The sequence below is a fragment of the Pygocentrus nattereri genome, chromosome 9 (genome assembly GCF_015220715.1).
Source record: "Pygocentrus nattereri isolate fPygNat1 chromosome 9, fPygNat1.pri, whole genome shotgun sequence".
Lineage (NCBI taxonomy): Eukaryota > Metazoa > Chordata > Actinopteri > Characiformes > Serrasalmidae > Pygocentrus > Pygocentrus nattereri.
In genome coordinates, this window is record NC_051219.1 from 16,622,010 (window position 1) to 16,644,921 (window position 22,912).

Here is a 22,912-nt window from a genome sequence, read left to right on the forward strand (position 1 = left end):
CTTCCATCACAATGTGACTGTTGGAGGCTATCTTATGCAGTCAAATATTTGACTGCTCACATTTCTCTTGTCTTTTTCAGCGCAGTGATTGCTTCATCCACAGAAGGAAATGAGGAGAGTCCATCATCCACATAGAAATTCCTCATGATGAATTTCTTAGCCTTTGTCCCATGTTCTTTCTCTCCCTTTAGAGCAGCTCTCCTTAAGTCATATGTAGACACGGCAGGTGAGGGGCTGTTCCCGAACACATGAACTGGATAGATGTGTAGTAGGCATAGTTTTGGTTTAAAGGGCACCTCTTCCTCGATGATCCGGCAAGCAACCTTTAATACTTTCTTCCAAAATGACAAGGAATGTGGACACTCCCACATACAGTGAAATAAAGACCCTTTGTCGGCTTTACATTTAAAACAAGTGTCTGGAATATTGGGATTAAATCGATGTAGCTTGGCTGGAGTTATGTATAGTCTATTCAACCATTTGTATTGTAGTAATTTTGAATTTGTATTTATGGTTTGTGACTGAGCTAAAATATATGCTTCATACCAGTCTTCCTCTGTGATATCCTCCTGTAAGTCTGCTTTCCAAGCCTGAAGGATATTATGTGATGATTCTGAGGATTTACTGGCAAGGAGGTTATACAATAAAGAGACCTGTCCTCTGGAGTGTAAGAAATTGAGAATGATTTCTTCTAAAGTAGAAAGAGGGGGTAGTTGTAAGCTACAGCCTTGGCGACTTAGGATGAAGCTTCTCAATTGTAAATATTTAAAGAAGTGTTTGGAAGGGATTGTGTACTTAGATTGAAGTCCTTCAAATGGCATGAAGACAGATCTATCATCGTATAGGTCAGCTACCATAGCTATACCTAGAGATGCCCAGAATTTAAATCCTGCGTCAGACCTACCAGGTTGAAAGGCATTATTGCCATAAATGGGGGAAAATTGCGATAATGTTTATGGATGCTCAGCTAAATGTGCACAAACTTTAAACCAGACTGAAATGGTATTTTTAAGGTAAGGATTTTTTGTTTTGCTAGTTAGTATGTTCTTACTGGCAGAGTACATATATACATTTGGGGGGATTTTGATTTGATGTGATTCAATTGAAATCCAGGATTGAGGACTATTATTTTCAAAATAAAACATCCCTGCCCTGATTTGAGCTGCCCAATAATACCACTCAAGATTTGGGAGCCGTAGTCCACCTCTATCATACGGTAGATACAGAAGTGATAACCTGAGCCTGGGGCGCCTATTGTTCCATATGAAATTAGAAAAAAGCTTTCGTAATGAGGGAAAAAAAGATGATGGTGGTGCAAGTGGGATTGATTGAAAGAGGTATAAAAACTTAGGTAATATTGACATCTTAAGAACATTCACTCGTCCTATCATAGAGATAGGTAGTTTTGTCCATCTGTTCACAAGCTGAGTTACCTTTTCTACCATAGGCTTATAATTGTCGGGAACAATCTTATCAACGTATGGAGAAATCTTAATGCCCAGATAAGTGAAGCCTTTTGGGGAAATCAGAAAAGGACTTTGTATTGGAGGATTTTGTGCCTCATTTTCATTCATGAACATAATTGCTGATTTAATATCATTAATCTTATACCCTGCAAAGGACCCAAATAGCTTAATCAGTTCTAGTAGAGTGGGTAATGTATATTTCAAATTAGAACAAAATAAAAGGATATCATCTGTGTAAAGTGCTATATGGTGATCTACATCTCCAATCTTTATGCCCTCTACTTTTGGATCTTTACGAATTGCCATAGCCAATGGTTCAATAGCTAGAGTAAATAGCAATGTTAATGTTCCTTTAATACCATATCTTTGCATAACTTCAGATAGGTATTGCCACGACACCCTATCAAAAGCCTTCTCTGCATCTAGAGACAGAATGGCGGTGTCATGACAACCAGATTTTTCATAGATTATGTTGAGCACTCTTCGTATATTATGAAAGCCTTGTCTTCCTTGAACAAAACCGTTCTGGTCAGAGTGGACCATCTGTGGCATGAATGTTTCAAGCCGTCTAAAGTCAACACTTTACAGAGAATTTTAAGATCATTGTTAAGAAGTGAGATTGGCCTGTATGATGTACACAGGGAGGATGGTTTTCCTGGTTTTAACAAGAATGAGATCTCTGCCATGTTAAGAGATGGAAGGAGAGAGCCGTTAACCAAAGATTCATTATACGTATCTAATAGAGGAGGTATTAGTTTATCCTTAAATACTTTATATATTTCAATGGGAATTCCATCAGGTCCAGGACTTTTTCCTCCCTTCATGCTGGAAATGGCCAGGGATAGATCCTCAGCAGTTAGATCCAAATCTAGGGATTTTACAGAATCATCATCCAGAGTTGCAAAACTCTAAGAAATCCTTTTGTGTTTCAATAGTTGTAGATGAGCAGTCTGTGTGATATAATTCTTCGTAAAATGTTTTGAAAGTTCTGTTAATTTCCTGTGGGTCATTAGTTTCTAAACCCTCTTCAGTTGTAATTGTATTGATTGTCCTCTCAGTTTCCAACTGCTTAATACACAGGCTAACAGCTTACTGGCTTTTTCACCTTACTCATAGTAAGATTGTTTCAATTTCATTAGGCTTTTGGTTGTCTTGTTTATTGACAGTACATTATACTTAGCTCTTTTTTCATTCAGTTCTTTAAATAACCCCTCAGAGGGGTTTTTAAGATAATCTGTTTGAATGTTTTTAATCTTTTCTTCTAATTGCTCCATCTCTTTCTTCCAACTTTTGTGTTTAAAGCTAGTATAGCTTATCATCTGACCTCTCAAGAATGCTTTAAAGGCATCCCAGCGTACAGCAGCCGACGTTTGATGAGTATTCATTTCAAAGTAACAATCAATTTGCGCCCCAATACAATGCAAAAAGTCTGGATCCTTCAGCCAGAATGATTGAAGGCGCCATCTAGTGGGCCTACGAAAATCTTTGGGTACATTTAAATTAAATGAAACAGAGGCGTGATCCGATATTACTATACTATCATACCAGCTGTCTGAAATAATAGATGTCAAATTGGCAGAGACTAAAAAAAATCTATTCTAGAAAAGGTCTGACAGGTACTCGAATAGCAAGAAAATGTTGACTTATCAGGGTGGGCTTTTCTCCATATGTGAATCAAATTGAATTCTTTAATAAAATAAAATAACTCCTTCCTGGTCTGATTATGAGAGGTATCATTCCATGTAGATCGGTCCTTTTTAGGTTGGAGAACACAATTGAAATCCCCACCTATAATATAACTACCAGGTAAATCAGCCAAGGTTAAGAATAAGTGTCTGAAAAATGAAGGGTTATCATCATTGGGGCCATATAAGTTGACTAGGTTGACAGGATTTCACACTGAACGATAATATATCTACCAAATTTATCTTCAGCCACATTAATAAGTTGAAAAGGCACAGACTTATGAATCAGAGTTATTACCCCACGTGAGTGTGGGCTAAATGAAGCAGAAAAGACATGGCCAGGCCATCGTCTTCTAACTCTAATTACATCATCAGGGGTCAAGTGTGTCTCTTGGAGAAACACTACCTCAGCCTGGATATGTTTAATCCTACTCATGACTTGTTTTAACTTGACAAGCTTATTTAAACCTCTTACATTCCAGGAGGTAAATTGTAGTTCAGAAGACATGTTGAAATGTTGTACATATGAAAGCAGTGGGCCTATTGCTAAAGTAACTAATGAGCCAAGGGGAGATGTGATAAGAAAAGCAAAAACATACCAAACAATAAACTGTGCCTATAAACCTGAGAAACATGAACATGAACCTGTGCATTTCCCCAAATGAAATACACACAACCCTCCCACATATAAGATTCTCAATGACTCCATAGTGGAGCCAGGTTATGGAGGTTAACTGGTCCACCCATACACAAAATACAGTGAGGAACAGCATACCTGTTGAGCTCCGTAGAGCCCCACCAAAAGTGCAAACAAACTTTAAAACATTTTTAGTTGGATACTTGTAAATGCTTACTTTGCAATGCTTTCACCGTCCATTTTGTTGTTACCTTAACTGGCCACAGTTAGCAAGAAGAAAAGGGGGGATTACTCTATGGTTGATTCAGCCACTTCACCAGTGCCAGCTCGCTCAGTGTCCATCAGCCGCCGGACGAACTTCTCTGCCTCCGATGCGTTATCGAACTTGTGTCGTCTTCCCTGGAAGGTGATTAGCAGTGTGGCAGGGTGAATGACACCGAAGCGCAGTGTCGGGTACGAGAGGGCGGCCAACTGTGTCTTCACCGGATCAAAGACCTGCCTCCCTTTGCGCAGGCTAGTAGAGATGTCAGGAAAAAACAGAAGCTTCTCCCCGTCGTATTTTATCTCGCCCGCAAGCCTCGCAGCTCTCATGACTCGTTCCTTATCAGCGTAGTTTAAAAACCTCATTATAATCACTCTCGGACGCACAGGGAGTCGGCCGTTGTCAGACTGCATCTGCACACTGCCTATTCGATGAGCCCTTTCGATAAGTAATGGTTTTGGGAACCAAGCACTTCGGGGATCATGTTCTCAAGAAAAGCACACATATCAGTCCCTTCTTTTCCTTCAGGGAGGCCGACCAGTCTAAGATTCGAACGACGAGCCCGGTTTTCCAAGTCATCCACTTTCCGCGTCAGCTCCTCCAATGTCATTTTCATTATATGAGACTGAGCTCGTAGGGACGTGATTTCGTCTTCATTACTGCTAATTCTCTCCTCCGCTACTGTCGTACGTCCTGATCATTCTTTCAGCTCGCCTTGTATTCCTTGAATGGTGCCAAGGAGGGCATCAAATCTCGACACAAAATCTTCCTTCATAGCCTCGATAGCAGCGATAATTTGACTGGAGTTAGCTAAGTCGCCACTGGCCTGCGCACCTGATGCTAGTCGTGCTGGGCTGGAAGGAGCGTCCGACTTTGTGGTCGATTTCGGTGGTTTAGGAGGCTTATTTGGCGGCATATTAGTTGTAAATCGACGTAAACACAGGAGTGTCTGAATATTTGCGCTGAGAGAAATATTCTGTTATTGTCCAACTATTTTGGACAATCGATTTTACACATTCGGTCGGGAGAGCTCCGCCATGCGACCACCTAGCCCAACGCCATAACCGGAACCGAACACATGAACTTTCATGTGGTATTCTATGATTTTCTTTTCAGGATTATTAGCTTCAAACCACAGAAACCTGAGGAAGTCACGGTGGTCTTCACTTACAATGAAACAGTAGAACATCTGGTGTATATCTGCCATTACCGCCACAGGTTCTTTGTGGAAATGAAGAAGTACACCTAGTAGTGTATTGTTCATATCTGGTCCACTGAGAAGGACGTCATTAAGGGAGATACCATCATGCTTTGCACTAGAGTCGAATACTACCCATATCTGTTCTGGCTTCTGGGGGTGACAGACACAGAAAAGATGTAAGTACCAACACTCTTGATGTTCTTCAAGCAGTGGGGCTGGCTCAGCTTGATCCAAATCGAACATGGTCTGCATAAACTTGAAAGTGTGCTTTCATGATGGGTTTCCTGAGTGTGGCACAGTGACATGAGACGCTTCACAGCCTGGTCTCTGTTGTTGAGAAGGTGACACCTGGGAGCCTATAGTGATCCACCTTTCTTGTAAGAACAATGGAAGCTTCTGAACAATTGGAGTTACTCCACCTGTGCTCCTGAGTTAAGAAAGACCAGGTAGGTGTCCTCCTGCCAAAGCTGCATTGATTTATAAAAGATATATATATATATATATATATATATATATATATATATATATATATATATATATATATATATATCTCCTCGTTCCCTTAACTTATCTTTATTTGTGATTCTTGGAAACTCTTCCACTTTCCTGAGGAAGGCATCCTCTATCATTTCAGGCGAGCCATAGCAGTCCTCCAACCTCTGCCACACCATGTTGAGGCCAGCACCGGCATCGTGAACATATACAAACATATATACGAACTGTATATATTTGAAAAAGTGTGCTTTCATGATGTGTTTCCTCTTAAGAGTGTGGCACAGTGATGAGAGATGCTTCACAGCCTGGTCTCTGTTGTTGGGAAGGTGACACCTGGGAGTTCTAAAGGGTAACGGTGCCACCCAACTATTTGATTCATCCATGTAGACTTCCCGATTCATGATCTCAGGAAACATTTTATCATCTGCTGACACAGCTGGTTTGTCATCGTGCGGTGTTCTTTGAAACACTTCACTGCCAAGGCTGTCGGTTTCATCACTGGTCTCTGTTCAATGGTGTCTGTGTGGCTTGTGAAACTGTGGTGTGGCATAGCAATGTCAAGAGTCTCTTTAATGTGGAAACTGTTAGTACAGGATGTAAGAAAGGACATGCGGCCATTATTTAGAATGCTGGTTCTGAATTAAATGATGCTGGATGGCTTGTGTGCTCCTCCAATGCACACTTCTCCGATAGATACCCATCCGAGGTCGAGATGTTGGGTGAACAGTGCATTGCAAGATCCATTGCGCTGTTCTGTAACTTCGTGAACTTGCAGTACGTCTCGTCCAAGGAGAAGGAGAATGGCTGCCTTTGGGTCTAAAGGAGGAATCTTATCCGCCACTGAGCTGAGATGTGAGTAATGTTTTCTGCCGATTTCTGGTGTTGGGATCTCGGATCTGTCCTCTGGTAACATATCACACTCTATCAGTGTGTGGAGAGAGATTTGTGTCCTTCCATCTAGTGATTCCACAACAAAGTTATTGGCTAGTTGCCCAGCTGCCTCGATTACTCCAGAGCATGTTTTCAGGGTGTATGGAGCCCCAGCAACTCTGATGCCAAAGTAATCGAAAAACTTAGATCGTGCCAGTGACTTGTTACTCTGCTCATCAAGAACAACGTAGGACTTGATGGCTTTTTCTCTCTGGCCAGAGAGATTTTGGAGCATGATCTTGATGCAGATACTTTTTCACAAATTTCAGCGCACGTGGACGTCACTGACACAGTTGTACTTTCTTGCTGCACCCCGCTTTGATCTCCAATAGCCATTGAAGTCTCAGCTTTCCAAGGAGCTGGACCTGGGTGTACAGCAGAACGATGTTTATTGCTGTTACACTCTTTGCACTCCACAGATTCCCTAGATTCCCTAGATTCCGAATTCACTGAAACGTCTGTTTTCCTTACAGCAACAGGTGTTCTGATGTTGGGTTTGAATGGTAGGCCTTTCTCTATCTTGACTACGTTTGAGCCCTCGTTTGTTATGCAGGCGAAACTGGGATCATTATGGGTTCTAGCTTGATCAGACACAAACTTAACAAAAAAGGAGGGGGTTAGTTGCTCTGTATTCGTCTTTGTAACAAGACCCTATAGTGATCCACCTTTCTTGTAAGAACAATGGAAGCTTCCGAACAACTGGAGTTACTCCATGTGCAGTACTGAAATAAGAAAGACCAGGTAGGAGTCCTCCTGCCATAGCTGCATTGAGTTCTAAAAGAATATCTCCTAGTTCCCTTATGAATATCTTTATTTGTGATTCTTGGAAACTCTTCCACTTTCCTGAGGAGGGCATCCTCTATCATATTATTATGCCATATTATTATGAACAAATGAACATATTAACAAATACTGCCCTTATTCTCTTAGCTTGCACTGATGAGGATGGTCCCAGCCATTTGTAGATCAAGCTCCTCACAAGCTGTGAGGTCCAAGTCTTCAGTAGAGCTCTGGAATGATGCTTTCCAGGCCCAGTAATTCTGTGGTTGATCATCGAACTTCAACAGACCTGAAATGACCATCTCTTGTCGCATTAAGTAGTTGGCTAGGTCTGATGTGGTTGAGTAACTAGATGAGGGGTCTCTGAGATTAGAGACTGGATGGGGCTGGAGGGCTTGGAATTCGCTGCTGCTCTGTTGTTAGCTCTGTAGTGTTAACGTTATGTCTGTTGATATCCTGTATAGATATATCCTCTACTGATTTCACTTGACTGTGGATCACTGTTCATTATGTAGCATTTCGCTGTCTCAGCGTTGGCCAAGGCTGGCTGGTGTATAAGTGAAGACGACAGTCTGAGTGGCTTGGAGTCTTTAAGTGAGCTGGGCATTGGGCTTAGTGTAATAGGATGCTGTACGAGATCACTGGGATGCTGAATTTCACCAAGGGGCTGTGACATATTAGTTTAAACAGGTTGAAATTATAATCTGAACTGCTCTTTGGCGGCTACGTCTAAGACTTCAGCAGCTCTCTCTAACTGAAGGGTGAGCATATTTGCTTGAAGCTCTGTTTTCTTTCTATCTGCTTCTGCTTCTAGCTGAGCGAATGACACTTGTGCCCTTGCAACCTCTGCTTTAGCACGAGCTCTGACAGCCATTGCACTGGCAGAAGAAAGCTGACTTGTTGCTCCCGCTCCTCTCGCACATGATCTTGTTTCAAGTGTTCCTTCCATAAATTAACCTTGTTTTTATGCGGCCGTCAGAATAAATGTCTTTTTACTATTCTGCCCCTGCTGAAATGTTGTAGTGCTTGTGCCTGCTAGCTCGGCAGACAGATAACAGGTTCTTCCAAGAGTTCCAAGAGACCAACGACAGGAATGTTTACTCGGAAGAAGCACTGTGAAACTGAAACAAATGAAATATACATTACAATGCACCCATGTGTCGAGTTCATCTTGCAATACATATTACCAAGTAACTCTATACTTTGTACAAAGAATTTAGGATGTAAGAATGCATGAAAATAGCCATTAAATAAGTGTTTAGCTTGATGCTAATATGAATGGAAATTCTCATAGACATGCTAACAAATTAGCGCCATTTTCTAACAAATTAGCGCAGTTTTCATTCAACACGAATTTTGTGATAACTTCATACACATCGCTATTTTTCCACAAAGAGGTACGTAAGAAAACTGTCTTGTTATGAAAACAAAGATATATAGCCACAGACATGTGTCTTTCACGACCTAACAGTGGAAGGTTAGACTGATAAAACATTGCTTCTCTACAGCATCGTACTCAAAGGCTGAACTATGGCGACTCTAAAGGCACAAACTTATGCAAACTGCTATAAAAATAACCACTAGAGGTCGCTCTTGGGTAATAGACAGCAGACTTCATTTAGTAGTTAACCTTGTCTTCAGGTCAAAAAAAAAGAATACAAATGAAGGTGCTGTTTTCTGGAGGCTTTTGTTAATACATTAACGCTGCTGTGATCCACACAGGACTCCTGTTACTGATGGAGCTCTGACTTCGATAATTTACAAAGGAAATGTTACTAAGCAGACTTGTAAAAGTGTAACAAACTCCTTCAGTAACAAAAGTCTGTTTCAGATAACATCACTGTAATGTACTACCACATCCTGGTAATTTCTGAGCCCGTGTAAGAAGGGGAGCTCACAAGCAAGCCCTCAAAGAATGGAAAAACAAAAAATAAACTTCTTTCTCATCATTTGTTTGGATCTTTCTTTTCATTTTGGAAAGTAGAAGTATGTATTCCAATAAAAATCAAGGAAAACGTACCTGTATTTCTCTGTTTTTCTACAGCAAACAGGTTTTATGTAGTAGCAGAAAATGTGTACTAAGAACAATTGCCTCTTTGTAATGTCTTCTGAATTTGCCAAACACTAGAGGGCCAAAATAAATGGGTCAGTATGGGGCATTTCAGCAATATCATAGTTTGTAAATGCTTAAACCTTTTTATATATAAAAAATGCATTCACAGAACAGGATAAAATATTTTAATTTCGCTGTATTATTTTTGAGTGCTTATAAGTGTCAGTCACTCTTGTACACTCATGACGGTGAGCATGAGCTCCTTCACTCTAACGTGAGGGAGCGATGATGAGGCGAATGCATGTGCTGAGATAAGCGAGATTTATTATGGACAAATCTATACTCAGGGTCAAGACAGTCCATGGTCAAGCATCCAACACGGTGGTAACCAAACACAGGGGCAGGGTGTGAAAACAAGGGGGCAGGACCAGGAAGAAACAAAACAAAAGCACATGGACAGAACTGGGAGGTAAACACAAGCACATGGACAGGACTGGGAGGGGCCAATCGTGACATTCACACAGCCAATGGGCAGCAGCTTGCCAATCAATAATACTAGCATCCTGGCGTCCAACTGGTCAAAGCCTTCTTTGTCAGGATGCCACAAACGAGTCCTCAATTAATGGGGATGAATGCAACCAAACAATGAATGCAACCAATGCAACTAAAAGTTAAAATACTTTCTAATCACTTGCCCAGAACTTTAATTTTAGTAGGTAGAAATACATATTCCAGTAAATAAGCAAAATAATGTACTTTTATGTTTCCTTGAATTTAAAAGCTCTTAAAAATATAACAGCAGAGTTAATGTTCTATGCTGTTCTGTGTTTAGAAAGTTATATTTTCATTTCTATTAAAAATCTTTGATAATTTATAAACTATGATTTTGCTCAAATGCTCCATCTTAACCCATTCATTTTGGACTCACACCGGAGCGCCCTCTATTGTTTGAGCTACCTGGAAGACATTACAGAGTAATAATTCTCTTCTCTACAAGCTCTCTGGTAGCTATAGCGTTACTTGTTGTGACAAGTGACTTGTTGCTAAGCTGATCTGCTCACTGGCTGAGTCAGGTGGTTTACTCTCACTGAACAGAATATAATATCTGGAGGTTTTTAGGCACTATAACATTTCCATCCACACTATCTGGGGAAGATTACACAATTATTTCATCCTGTATGAATCAACAACTTGAATCCATTACAGGTGACATTATCGAACGTTCAGTGTTAAAACTAATCCAGCTCAAATAGGGCTGTACAAGATAATTAGCTGCAGAACTATTACTTAGATTCTTACTGATTCTTACTGATTGTGTGTTGGATTAGTGCTGCAGCAGCACCTCCCCAGTTTGCACCCTATCACAGTATATTGTGAATTAGGAGATACGACAACACAGTTTAATAATAAAGAATGAACGAGAAAAAACATTGATGATTTCCATTAATAATGTAGATTCAGGGGCTAAATAACATTGGGAGAGCTAAAGTACTCTCCTATACATGGCCTAGTGATTCCCATGGTCATTGCCATTACAAATATTAGCAGTATCACCGTCAACTGGATTGTCAATATGGTCCGATATTATCAGCCAACCAATATATCAACTGGGCTCTAATATTTAGTTATGAAACAGACACAATGTACCAGCAAATCAGTGATGCCATTCTTTTAAAAATGTGATTTTGAAGATTTTTTATTCAGTCTTCACAAAAATGAACGATTGAACAAGGAACAAGAGGGAAAACCACATGTGGTAAAAATAAATAAAAAAATAGCCATTAGATAACAGTCTAACATCCAGTCAGCTATTATGCAGTTGTAATTGGAGTGTGATGCCACTTGATTTTAACAGACTCAGTATTCATTGAAACCTCCCATTTTTCCTTTGATCTGTGTTCTACTGTGTTCTTTTTATCTTCTGGGAAATGTTTGGATCTCACACAGATTATTCGACAAACTGCCTAAAGAGATATTAAGGTCACACTGAAAAGTACAGCAAGTCAGTTAAATTCATTTAAAAGTGCTTAAGGGGCTGTTTTCATTCTTTCATTTCATTCTTTCTTACTTTTCTTTCTTTTGTGTTCCATGTTATGTGATTGAACTGAATGATGGTTTCAGAATTTAATTCACACCAGAAGCCAAAATCCAACTGACAACATATGAAAAAATGGGCCCCTATCTCAGTTTTACTCAGAACTACATTCGTATAGCCAAAGCTACAGTACAATACCAAGGAGTATCACTCAGTCGCAGTTATTGTACAAGCCACAGTAATCAAGTATAACATGGAAGCTGTAGGCACTAGTTCAAGAGTAATAGCTGCCATCATATAGACCTAGCTAACACATTGCAAAAAAGCTTCCATGATGCTTTTCTCTAAAATTCATGGCAAAATGAATATTTTGTCCAAACTAATTCCATACACACAGGCTATAAGTGCAGAATTGGCCAGTCCAGCCTTAAGAAGCCACCCATCTCTCAAGCTAGCCAAATCTCAAATGGCATACTTGATCACATTCTTGAGCTCTTTATATGGAAGGACATTTTCCAGTCAGTCAATGAAAAAAATAGTGTGATACGTGTAAAGTGCTATTCTTCTGATGCGTGAAACAGATGAAGATACCCAACTGCCCAGTCAGCGAGGAGCCTGGGGAATGAGATGGGACTTTATATAAATTAGTGCACAATCTCTAGCCCCAGAAAGCAGGTCTCCTGTAGATGCCGCCAGATGAGTAGGGACAGTTGTAGTGGCAGATGCAGGAACTGATCATCATGACAGCTTGGTGGATTAGCCGGCCACCCCGGCAGCGGAAGGGGACAATGGCGGTGCGGGTATGGTAAGGTGTGCAGCAGCGGCCGTCCGTGCACAGGCCACAGTACCGGGGCTGGTAGAAGCGGGTGCTGTAGCAGCCTTGGTGGACCAGCCGGACAGGAACTGCTGACTTGTAGCTGGGCTGGCATTTCCTTGGCCACTGAAATAAAAACAGGGAACAGCTGAACTGACAGTTGATCTGCAGCGTCACATTACAGTGGCAAAACTGGATTATTTTTGTCTTAGTGCAAAATTAACATAACATATCCAATACATTTGTGTTTGTTTTACTTTGTTTTTTTATACTTTACACACTTTATAGCGCTTCTGCCTCTGAACACTCTTTGGTCTATTCATCATGAAGTGTTGACACAACATATAGCACAGCTGTTTTATGAGAAGTTTATGAGGTTTTTACACGACAGTGACAAAGTAGTCTTTGTAATAAAGGTTTGTGCATGTCTGCTGCAGTGTCATCAGTGTGGATCATTCATTTGACTCAAAAATGTGTAAGCAAATGACCAATATGGGTGATTTCAAACACAAATGTGAACAATCAAGGCAGAAACATCTGAGCAAAAACTTTGAACTGGTCAATATAACTGAATATAGTGACTGTATTCCACTGTATTTCGAACGTTTCAATTGCTCAACAGCACTGACAAATATTCATAATAATAAAAGCAGGACAATGTGATTTGCTGGCCCCAGATTGAACTGGCCAGACCTGGACTCACCACTGGAGTCCTGGGAGGGAAGGCGTGGCAGGGTCGGACCTTGCACAGTCTGATCTGCATTTCCAGCCTGCAGGCCGGATTCTGGTTGGACACACGTGTGGAGATCCCTGGGTCACAGGTTCGCGAGCAAGCGCTCCACTCTGTGCTCTGCTGTATGCAGTTTGAGCCAGGATTGGCTTGGTAATCGGGCATGGCAGGCAGTGAGTGGTCAAGGCTGTAAGCTGCAGTTATCCAAAAATAACAAAGCCATTAGTGCTGCACAGCTCCTAATGCAATAAAACTCACATGGATACAACAGAATAGAGACCTAAATAACCAAAACACTCAAGAAGGTAATCTGCCGAACTTAAGCCCTAAACGTATGTATGGCCCCACATTTCAGTTTATTCGTTTCATGGTAGCCATAAAACTACACACATAAAAGACATTGTAGACTCCTTCTAGATCAGCATTTGATCTGAAATCAAAGGCAATCATGGGTAGTTTGTGCCACCTTTGCTGTGGTGACAGCCTCTACTCTTCTGTGAAGGCTTTAAAACATTAGAACATTGCTGTGTGGATTTGATTGCATTCAGCCACAAGAGCTTTGGTGAGGTCAGGTACTCATGTTGGATGATTAAGAGAATGAAGTTCCACTGATCCACAGTTCAGTGATAGGGGGGCATACTAGGCCTGAGTAATCTGGGCAAAATATCTAATGCTATTTTTCAATTTTTTGTGAAGACTTTCAAATTGTGATTTCGATAAAAAAGTGATTAATCCTTCAGCCCTGCTTTATCCCCCTCTTGTTGATGCTTGGCGTAGGGCATGATGACCTTATGTGCATGCACAGCTGGCCCAGAGACATCCCTATTCTATAAGCAATGCTTTTCTATAGAAACTATACAAGCTGTGTGTGCAAAAAGCAAAATGAGCACCTTAAAGTAGCCTAATTGACTAATACTTCTGAACATATACACCATATCTTATATTACATAAGATAAAACAGGCACGTCCCCTTATATGTTTTGCTAGCTAGCTAGTTAGGTGATGAATGTTATAGTTCTATTTTTATTTTCTTCAGTTTCCTTGTTTTCTTCAGAAAAAACAGCTTCCCACCAAGAGGCACCACATAAACGCCCTACGGGGTTGGATGACTAAGTCAGGTACATAGAAATTTTTGAAGCAGCACACATTGGCTGAGATGTCAATGCTATTTTGATCATGGTGAAGCAGAACATTCACACAACATAAAGCAAACAGAAAAACTGTACAAATATAAGAACTGATATTAGTGAAGCACATTTTAAACATTTAATTAAAAACAGTTAATCTAGTTTTGCGTAAACACCTGCAAAACAGGCCAAAACTGATAGATACTTGTTAGCTAATACCCATTTCCCATCTTCAGTGCTCTGTTTATCTTTCACATCAACCACATGAACTTGCATGTCAGGTGAATGAGTCTCAGACAAAACTACTGCCCCACTTGCACTGATAGCAGCATTAGGCTCATGTGCCGCTGCTCCAGTGCATCCCATTCTACTGCTAATACTTTCCTAAGGAGATTATACAAGCTGGGTGTGTAGAACTGAACTGCGGTACATGAAAAAAGGTGGACTTGAAGAGAGTGCAGTGGGTGGCTTTAAAGTAGCTGAATTCACTATTTAGAAGGGGTGCCTGAATAGGTCTGGACATACAGTAAGATACAAACTACAAAAAATAGAACAATAGTATTGTGATCTCTCAGTTAACTCAAGAAAAAGGCCATGTCATTTGCATAGGCCTAAATGTAAACTCTTGTTAAAACTGGTCGATTTAAAGACATACTCTCTCCTCTTTGTAGACCGAACGAGGTCAAAACAAACTCAGGGGATCTCACAAATTAAAAATCTGTGATGAGTGATGAAAAATGAGTGATAGTAATCAGCCGTGTGTTGGCAGAACTTGCTGAGTGAAACTCTGTGCAAGCTCCCTTGTTTCGCATACAAGAACATGAACAAAATGTACTGTCGCAGTTTATGTAACTTGGGTGACATTGCTTAAATTTCCAGATGTTCTGAAAGTAGCCAGAGTTTTGCTAGCCCCACTCATAGCCGCTCCATGGCCAACTGGTTTCGAGCATTAATTACAGGCTCACACAGACATGAGTCTGGTAATGCATCACGGAAAGTTTCTGGAAGCGCTCGCTGCTTGGGCTGTTGGGCTCCATCTTGGCAAGACATTTTCAATGAAATGCTTAAGATCTCACAGTGAAAAACCTCAGACTGGAATGTCAGCAACGGGCCTCAGATAAACACTGCCTGCGTTGTGCTGTCCAATAGACTGGGCAAGAGACAACATTTTCATGATTTATGAAAACTCCCATAATGATGCGGGAAAGCGAATTCTGTCTCCAAATGTTTGTGAAAATCGTTATCTCATAAACACGCTCTTCAAGTCCACCTTTTTTCATGTTTTGAATAAGGAAAACTGCCAAGTGTATGACTCTCCCATAGCACAAACTATAATGGCAATGGGTTCAGTACAAATGATCAATCAAATATACTTAATCATTTTTAACATTATCATTAACATTAACATGCATATTAAAGTGACAGAAGAGTGAAAAAAATGTACAGGATATTCTCCTTAGACCAATTTGCCTGCCTTCTTAAAGCCTGAACGTTGTCCACACTCTTCTCCATTTTTACAGACAACAGTATGTTGAACCGTTGCAGAAACCACAAGCACACCTAATTGAGATATATATTTGGCTAGACTTAATAGCCAAACGCTGTTTGTGATGATTTAGGCCTGTAGTTTGCACAGTGCCAACTAGTGGCTATGAGCTTCTATTACTTGTTAGCTACATTAGCCTTGCAGCTCCAGTGTTAAGACTCCACTTAAGAAGTAAATGTCAGACACCAAACATGTTGTGGCTGATTAACTATATTTAGTGTAAATATGATTTACTATGCTCTAAATATGCCCAACTATGCTCTATTGTATAAATCTAGCAGCTGAATTTTGAATATACAGTTGTATTCATGAGTTTTGGCACACCAAATGACATGTTTTTGTGAAAATAAGTACAGAGAACACACATTTCATACATAATTACTGTTTATTTGCTGAACGAAACTAAAAAATAAGATAGATAAATAAGCAAAACATGGCATGTGCAAAAGGTACAGCACATTTCTCTTATATTTCTCTATTTTCTTGCTTCCAATATGTTAAACTCAGCAAATAAATGGAAATTGTGCTGTAAAAAGTTAAACTCAGCAAATAAATGAAAATTGTACTGTAAAATCTGAAGAAAACACCATATTTAATTGTGCCTAGAGGATTAATTTACTTTCACTTAGAAAATCAACAAAACATATAATTTGGATCAAGTATCAGGTCAAAATCAACTTTACTGTTAATACTTTTCATCACAGACATATGATAGTGAGGGAATATATAGTTTTATCTTAATGCATGTGATTTGCGCACTGCCAGTGGTGGCTTTGAGCTTCCATTACTTGTTAGCTACATTAGTCTTGTAACACCAACTATGTTTTGGCTGATTGATCATATTTAGTGTAAATATAGTGTTTTGCTCAACTATTCTCTATTACATCTTATATTAAGGCTGTTTACCTGTTTGTGCATCCTGAAGCACGCTGTTATCCATGTTCTCACACACCCACTCTTTACAGCACTTTCCTGGCAGCTGCACCCTCTGAGGGTGAGGGCAGTCTGGAGTGGGCAGGCGGACATCGTCGCTGCACAGTGGCACGCAGGTCACCCCTCCACCCACACAGCGGCACTGGGTGGCGCAGGACGGCTGGAACGTCTCACCCTCCCGATACGAGACTCCATTCAGCTCGCAGCCCAGCTCCTCTTCACCTGAGCAGGGGTGAAGGCCATTAGCAAACAGGATTAGGATAAAATCACATGTTCCCTTTAATATATCACATGCTAACTATGCTTTCTAAACATTTTCTCATTCATCATGTTGCCTTAGACTTTGATATATTACAAATTCATATGCTAGACTTATTCATGCTCCACACACAAATGGTCATTTGTTCTGAGGTTGAACAAGCTTTACAGAATATTGGCAAAATCCCATTCAACCTAATGAAGATTAGGTTGGAGTTTAGAGTCACTACACGTTGAGTTTCGAGTCAGTTTAAAATGCTTCACCACTGACAGGAACTATGTTGCTGGCAGGTCAGAAATAACACCAAATTAGTCACCATGCTAATGTTAGCTCAACTAATAATTACTCCAGATGCGCTACTGTTTCTCACTTTACATCTTCAAGGTGGGCCACCAAGGCAGGTGTGTCTAATACAGTGGACATTAAGTGGACACAGTGTTTAAAAATTCCAGCAGCACTGCTGTGTCTGATCCACTTGTACCAACACAACACACACTAACATGCCATCATCATGTCAGTGTCACTGCAGTGCTGAGAATGATTCACCACCCACATTACAACTGATATGTGGTGGTCTGGTGGGGGTTCTGACTATTGAAGAATGGGGTAAAGGTGGGATAACAAATTATGCAGAGGAACAGATGGTCTACAGTCTGTAATTGTAGAACTACAAAGTGCACCTGTATTATAAGTGGAGCTGATAAAATGGACAAAGAGCTTCTCCAGCATCAAAGAGGACAGGTGGTTCCCAACTCTGGGCTCAGAAAGGGCTTGCTAATGTGTTGGATCAGAAAACAGAGGGGTTTTATCAGATACAACCTAAATGTATCTTATAATGCTGAAACTGAACATCACAGGACCCCCCCCCCCCCCCCCCCCCCCCTTGATCTGCTTGGAACCCCCACACCATCCCCAGACCTGTTGTGTTAGTTTGGTTCTGGTTTTGCGCTTGGCAGTTTTCATGTATTTATTGTCTCTGTTGATCGATTTGTCTGCATTTTGTTCATTTGCTTATCTTGTGATCCTTGGTAGACTAACGTTATATTGAAAATAATATCACTAACTTGGTTAATTTTGTTTAAAAAACAATAAGTCTGTGAGACTGAATGAAGAGCCATTTGAAAGCCAAAAGACCTGGATCTTATCAGTGAGCTGAGACAATTGATCTCACTGAATAGAACCAGAATGTCCATCACTTGTACAAAGCCCTATATAGTCTAGCACAGGAGTGCTCAATCCTGCTTCTGGAGATCTACCACCCTGGAGAGTACAGATGCAACACACCTGCCTCTAATGTTGCTCCTGAAGGAGCATGATGGACCGGGTGTGTAAGACTGGGGTTGGAGCTAAATTCTGCAGGATAGTAGATTTCCAGGAGCAGGATTGTGCACCTTCTTACCTTCTTATACATTTTACAACCCAAGAGGGCACAACTGGCCTCTCCAGCTGTGGGTAGAATGGCCTTCACCCCCTGACACAGCATGATGCTAGCCAGCACAAGGGTCTGTTAGCTAATGTAACAGAAGTGGCAGTTAGCATTCTCCTCCAAGCATGTTGACCAATGATATTGTTTTAGCGGTGTCTTGAAAAGATGTGATGGTGCTTCACATTTTTTGGAGAAAGCACATGCTAGCCCTCTGCCTGCTTGGTAGCATTGTGTGATTATGGGAGACTAGTAGCTAGTAGATGGAACTGGCCTACACAGAGGTCATGGTCATGGGCACTCTTCACATTCAATTTTAAATAATGAGAACCAAACCAAAATGTCATGAATTTCTTTCTTGGTTTGAACTGAACTGAATAAGCTAAGAATTGCAGATGATGTGCCATTCATTATATGAGCACTGTCAGTTTACTGGGTCTCCACAGTGTATCACAGTAAATGAAGCCAGAACAAGCGCTGTCAACACTGGCAGGGCTAATAGCTATTGAGACATTTTGGAGAGGGGCCTAAGTTGTAGTCATTAGGCCTCACACAGTAGCACTGTTTGTTCTCCTCACAGTGCGGTCCTGTAACCATGCTTGATAATTCTCTTTTTATAGACCTTGTTTTCAATGTGACAAGCTATTTTAGTGCAAGAGAAATGAACGCTCAGTTACTCACTGACACACTCTCCGGGTTCTCCAGGGAAGCTGGTGCTGTAGTCACACTGCAGACCGCGTGTCTTGTCACAAAGGAGCACATCACTGCAGGACTCGCCCTTCTGGCGAGCGCACACCCGGCAGCACCCACACCCATCCTTCACCAAAGGGACATCTTCTGGGCAAACTGGCTCTGAGCTGGGGCACTGGCATGGGCCAACACACTGCTGACAGCAAACCTGGAGCAATGAAGAGGAAATATTCTAACATTGTGGTCACTCCTAGGGCTGGGCAACAAGGAAATGTCATGAGACATCAGAGATGATTGAGAAGTAACCCAGTGCTGATCCCTGAAAGGCCATATCTATAGCTATCTAAAAGCTAAAAGTTCCAGAGCATCTCAGCTATGAAGAAAAATATCCTGTTGTTTTGGCTCATGGACATGACTTGTAACTTTTGTCAATCAATCATTCACATTCACTATATTTCCAAAAGTATTTGCTCATCTGCATAAATCCATTATTTAATATGATGTTGGCCCACCCTTTGCAGCAATAACAGCTTCAACTTTTCTGGGAAGGCTTTCTACAAGGTTTAGGAGTGTGTTTATGGGAATTTTTGACCATTCTTCCATAAGTGCATTTGTGAGGTCAGATACACTGATGTTGGACAAGAAGACCTGGGTCACAGTCTCTGCTCTAATTCATCCCAAAGGTGTTTTACCGGGTTGCGGTCAGGACTCTGTGCAGGCCAGTCAAGTTCTTCTACACCAAACTTGCTCATCCATGTGTTTATGGACGTTGCTTTGTGCACTGGTGTGCAGTCATGTTGGAACAGGAATTGGCAATCCCCAAACTGTTCCCACAAAGTTGGGAGCATGAAATTGTCCAAAATCTCTTGGTCTGCTGAAGCATTAAGAGTTCCTTTCACTGGAACTAAGGGAAACACAACCCCACACCATAATTCCCCCTCAACTAAACGCTTTATGCTTGGCATAATGCAGCCAGACAAGTACCGTTCTCTTGGCAACTGCCAAACCAAGACTCATCCATGGGATTGCCAGACAGAGAAGCATGATTCATCACTCCAGAGAACACGTCTCCACTGCTCTGATGCTTTGCATTGCGCTTGGTGATGTAAGGCTTGGATGCAGCTGCTTGGCCATGGAAACTGATTCCACTCTACAGTGTTCTTGAGCTAATCTGAAGGCCACATGAAGTTTGGAGCTCTGTAGCGATTGACTCTGCAGAAAGTTGGCGACCTCTGCATCCACTGACCCTGTTCTGTCATTTTACATGACCTACCACTTTGTGGCTGAGTTGCTGTCGTTCCCAAACGCTTCCACTTTGTTATAATACGACTGACAGTTGACTGTGGAATATTTAGTAGCGAGGAAATTTCAAGACTGGACTTCACTAATGTTTGTAGAAACAATCTACATGCCTAGGTGTTTGGTTTTATAGACCTGTGGCCATGGAAGTGATTGGAACACCTGAATTCAATGATTTAGATCGGTGACTGAATACTTTTGGCAATATAGTGTATTTATCATTCTAAAGATTACCCACAAAGGGGTAGCTGTTAGCACTCAAGTAGCTTTTGTGTACATGTGTTCATCTGCTCGTCAACTTGCCATCACAATTTCCCCTTACGAGAACCCCTGGTGCCATCATGAGGGCTGTTGCATTGTTATACTAGCTCAAGGGAAGTTTGTTACATGACCCCTTTGAAGGGAAAAGGATCGAGTGAATGTAGATAGCAGACTACTCTGTCTGTTATACATGATTGCTGGTATAACTTCATGTTATACACAGTACTGAAACACAGAGACTGAAAGGGAGAAAACAGGCATGAACTCACACATTCATGAGTAGTGATGTAATCGGTAATGCTGTTTTTGATTTTTATTTTAGATAATGTCCAGCCCTATTCACTGCCTGCTCATTACACTGAGGCCTGTGTACTGTAAAGGTCCTCACAGCACAGTTACTACTTCTGACACCACTGGGGCTTCAACATTAAGCATTTTAAAACCTGCAAAATGCATCACAGGTGCCAAAAACACAGAGCAGTGTTTAGCAGACGCTTGGTTTGGCTGATATTCAGACATTTGCAGGAAGCAACACTGGCCTTTAGAGACAACAGCAAGAATTCAGCCCAATCTGTGGCTATTCCTGGACTGACTGCCCATTAGGCTTCAGGTTCCTCAGTCATAGTGTTCCAAGTGATCACTCTACCATCTACAGGGCTTTGACACTGTTGAGAAGATCACTTCTGATTGATTGAGAGACTATAAAACATATAATTTTGCTCCCTTAAATCTCTTTATGTGGAAAATCTGGCATTTTACAAAGCTTTGACTCCCTCAAATCATAGGCACAAGCTTTGGGGAAAGGGGAAAAAGGGAAAAAACATCTCTTGTGAATTACTTACGGTAAGAGTTCCCAGACTCTAGAAGCAATATAAATATGCTTTCAATTACAAAGTCGAAGTTGGAGCCAGCCAGCAGAATGAAGTTAGATCTAATAGATAGTTCAGACAGTCTTTTGTCTGCTCAGAAAACACAATCTGTTTAGATTGTAATTGTCTAGCTTGAAATACAATGTTAGGAATTAGGACAAAATGCACCATTGGCTTGGTAAAGTGTGCATGTAGCCCACAAAACAGCTGGTTTGTTCATAGTTTTAGTAACATAATAGACATGTCTATACATACAGTCCCACAGCTTTGTGACTATAATTCACAAACTTTAACAAAAAAACATTTTTTAGGGTAAACCAATTATTGCTTTTGAGTAGCTTTTTTGCACTTGATAATAACTATTAGCTCACATAATGTAAACAGCCTTCCAAATTGTGCAAGTTATAAACCCCAACTGTAACCCCTTAAACCCCAGGAGCATGTATGTGCACCTATTTTAGTTCCTCAGGCTTTAATCACAACTGCATTAGAAAATTAGAAAAGCAGCACCAATCAATTTATAGCAATAATAATTATATCACTTACATATTAGTTTAATCCTGCAGTTAAAGTGGTTTTAATCCAAAGTGAACTGGTAAAAATAAGCCAAAGATCAATCCACTGACAGTAATAAAAAGCCTGAATTATAATAACTATTACCATCAGTACCTGAATGATAAACCTGCAATTTAATGTATTAATCACAAGTGCACTGGCAGAAATTAGCTAAACATAAATCAGTTTAGTATTACAATGTGATAACTGAATAATAAACCTGCAAATTAAGGGGTTAATCCTAACTGCACTGGCAAAATTTACACACACATCAGTCAGATTATAGCAATAATAAGTCTAATAATTAAAAGCAAAATCAACCAATTATTCAGACACTTCATATCTTCCTAGACCGTGAATGAGGTGCAGAGAAAGCATCTCACCTGGCAGCACAGGTACAGCAGTAGTGCGCATGCCAGCAGCAGCCCGTATGTGTTTTGCACTTGGCTGTCCATCCCGGCCAACAGAGCGTCCCACTGCAGTGTATGCTGAGCTGCTGGGGCCAGTGCTGGCTCACTGGCCGGACTTTTATAAAGTTCCCCCCCTCTGATGTCACGGCTTGCTTGCCGTGTAAACAGTGGCTGGCCGGCAATCAGAAATGTTTCAAATTCCACATCCCTGCTGGCCGCTTCCACTTACCGCTCCTGCTCTACAGCTAAACACAAAACATACAAGCAGTGGAGCAAAAGCAGACATGGTCAAGCAATGGACTTATGCTTGGCCCCCACTGTTGCCGGTAACTGAGGTCACATGGCTGATAAGGTGGAGAGGGATGAAAGGATTCGTCTGATTATTGGCCAGAGGAAGGCTTTTAATGAAGGCCTGCTCTTGGGCTGAGGAAGATGACATAAGCATGCTGGAT

General features: G+C 41.0%; 1 protein-coding gene across 1 annotated transcript; it reads right to left on the minus strand.

Moving 5' to 3' along the window:
- Positions 1–11,187: 11,187 nt before the first annotated feature.
- On the minus strand, positions 11,188–22,573 carry ccn5 (cellular communication network factor 5). The gene is made up of 5 exons (XM_017694313.2): positions 22,434–22,573; positions 19,058–19,274; positions 16,668–16,916; positions 13,062–13,282; positions 11,188–12,484 (listed from the first exon to the last, which is right to left on the minus strand). Exons 1-5 carry the CDS (start codon positions 22,503–22,505, stop codon positions 12,203–12,205), a joined length of 1,041 nt encoding a protein of 346 aa, XP_017549802.1. The 5' UTR covers positions 22,506–22,573; the 3' UTR covers positions 11,188–12,202.
- Between the last annotated feature and the right edge of the window lie 339 nt (positions 22,574–22,912).

What these genes read in the sequence shown, in the direction of transcription:
- ccn5 (XM_017694313.2), bottom strand. Translation starts at nt 22,505, where the DNA reads ATGGACAGCCAAGTGCAAAACACATACGGGCTGCTGCTGGCATGCGCA. An exon ending in TGCTGTACCTGTGCTGCCAG is followed by an intron (nt 19,275 to 22,433) that starts GTGAGATGCTTT and finishes TCATTGCTCCAG; the next exon opens with GTTTGCTGTCAGCAGTGTGT. An exon ending in AGAACCCGGAGAGTGTGTCA is followed by an intron (nt 16,917 to 19,057) that starts GTGAGTAACTGA and finishes ACCCCTGCTCAG; the next exon opens with GTGAAGAGGAGCTGGGCTGC.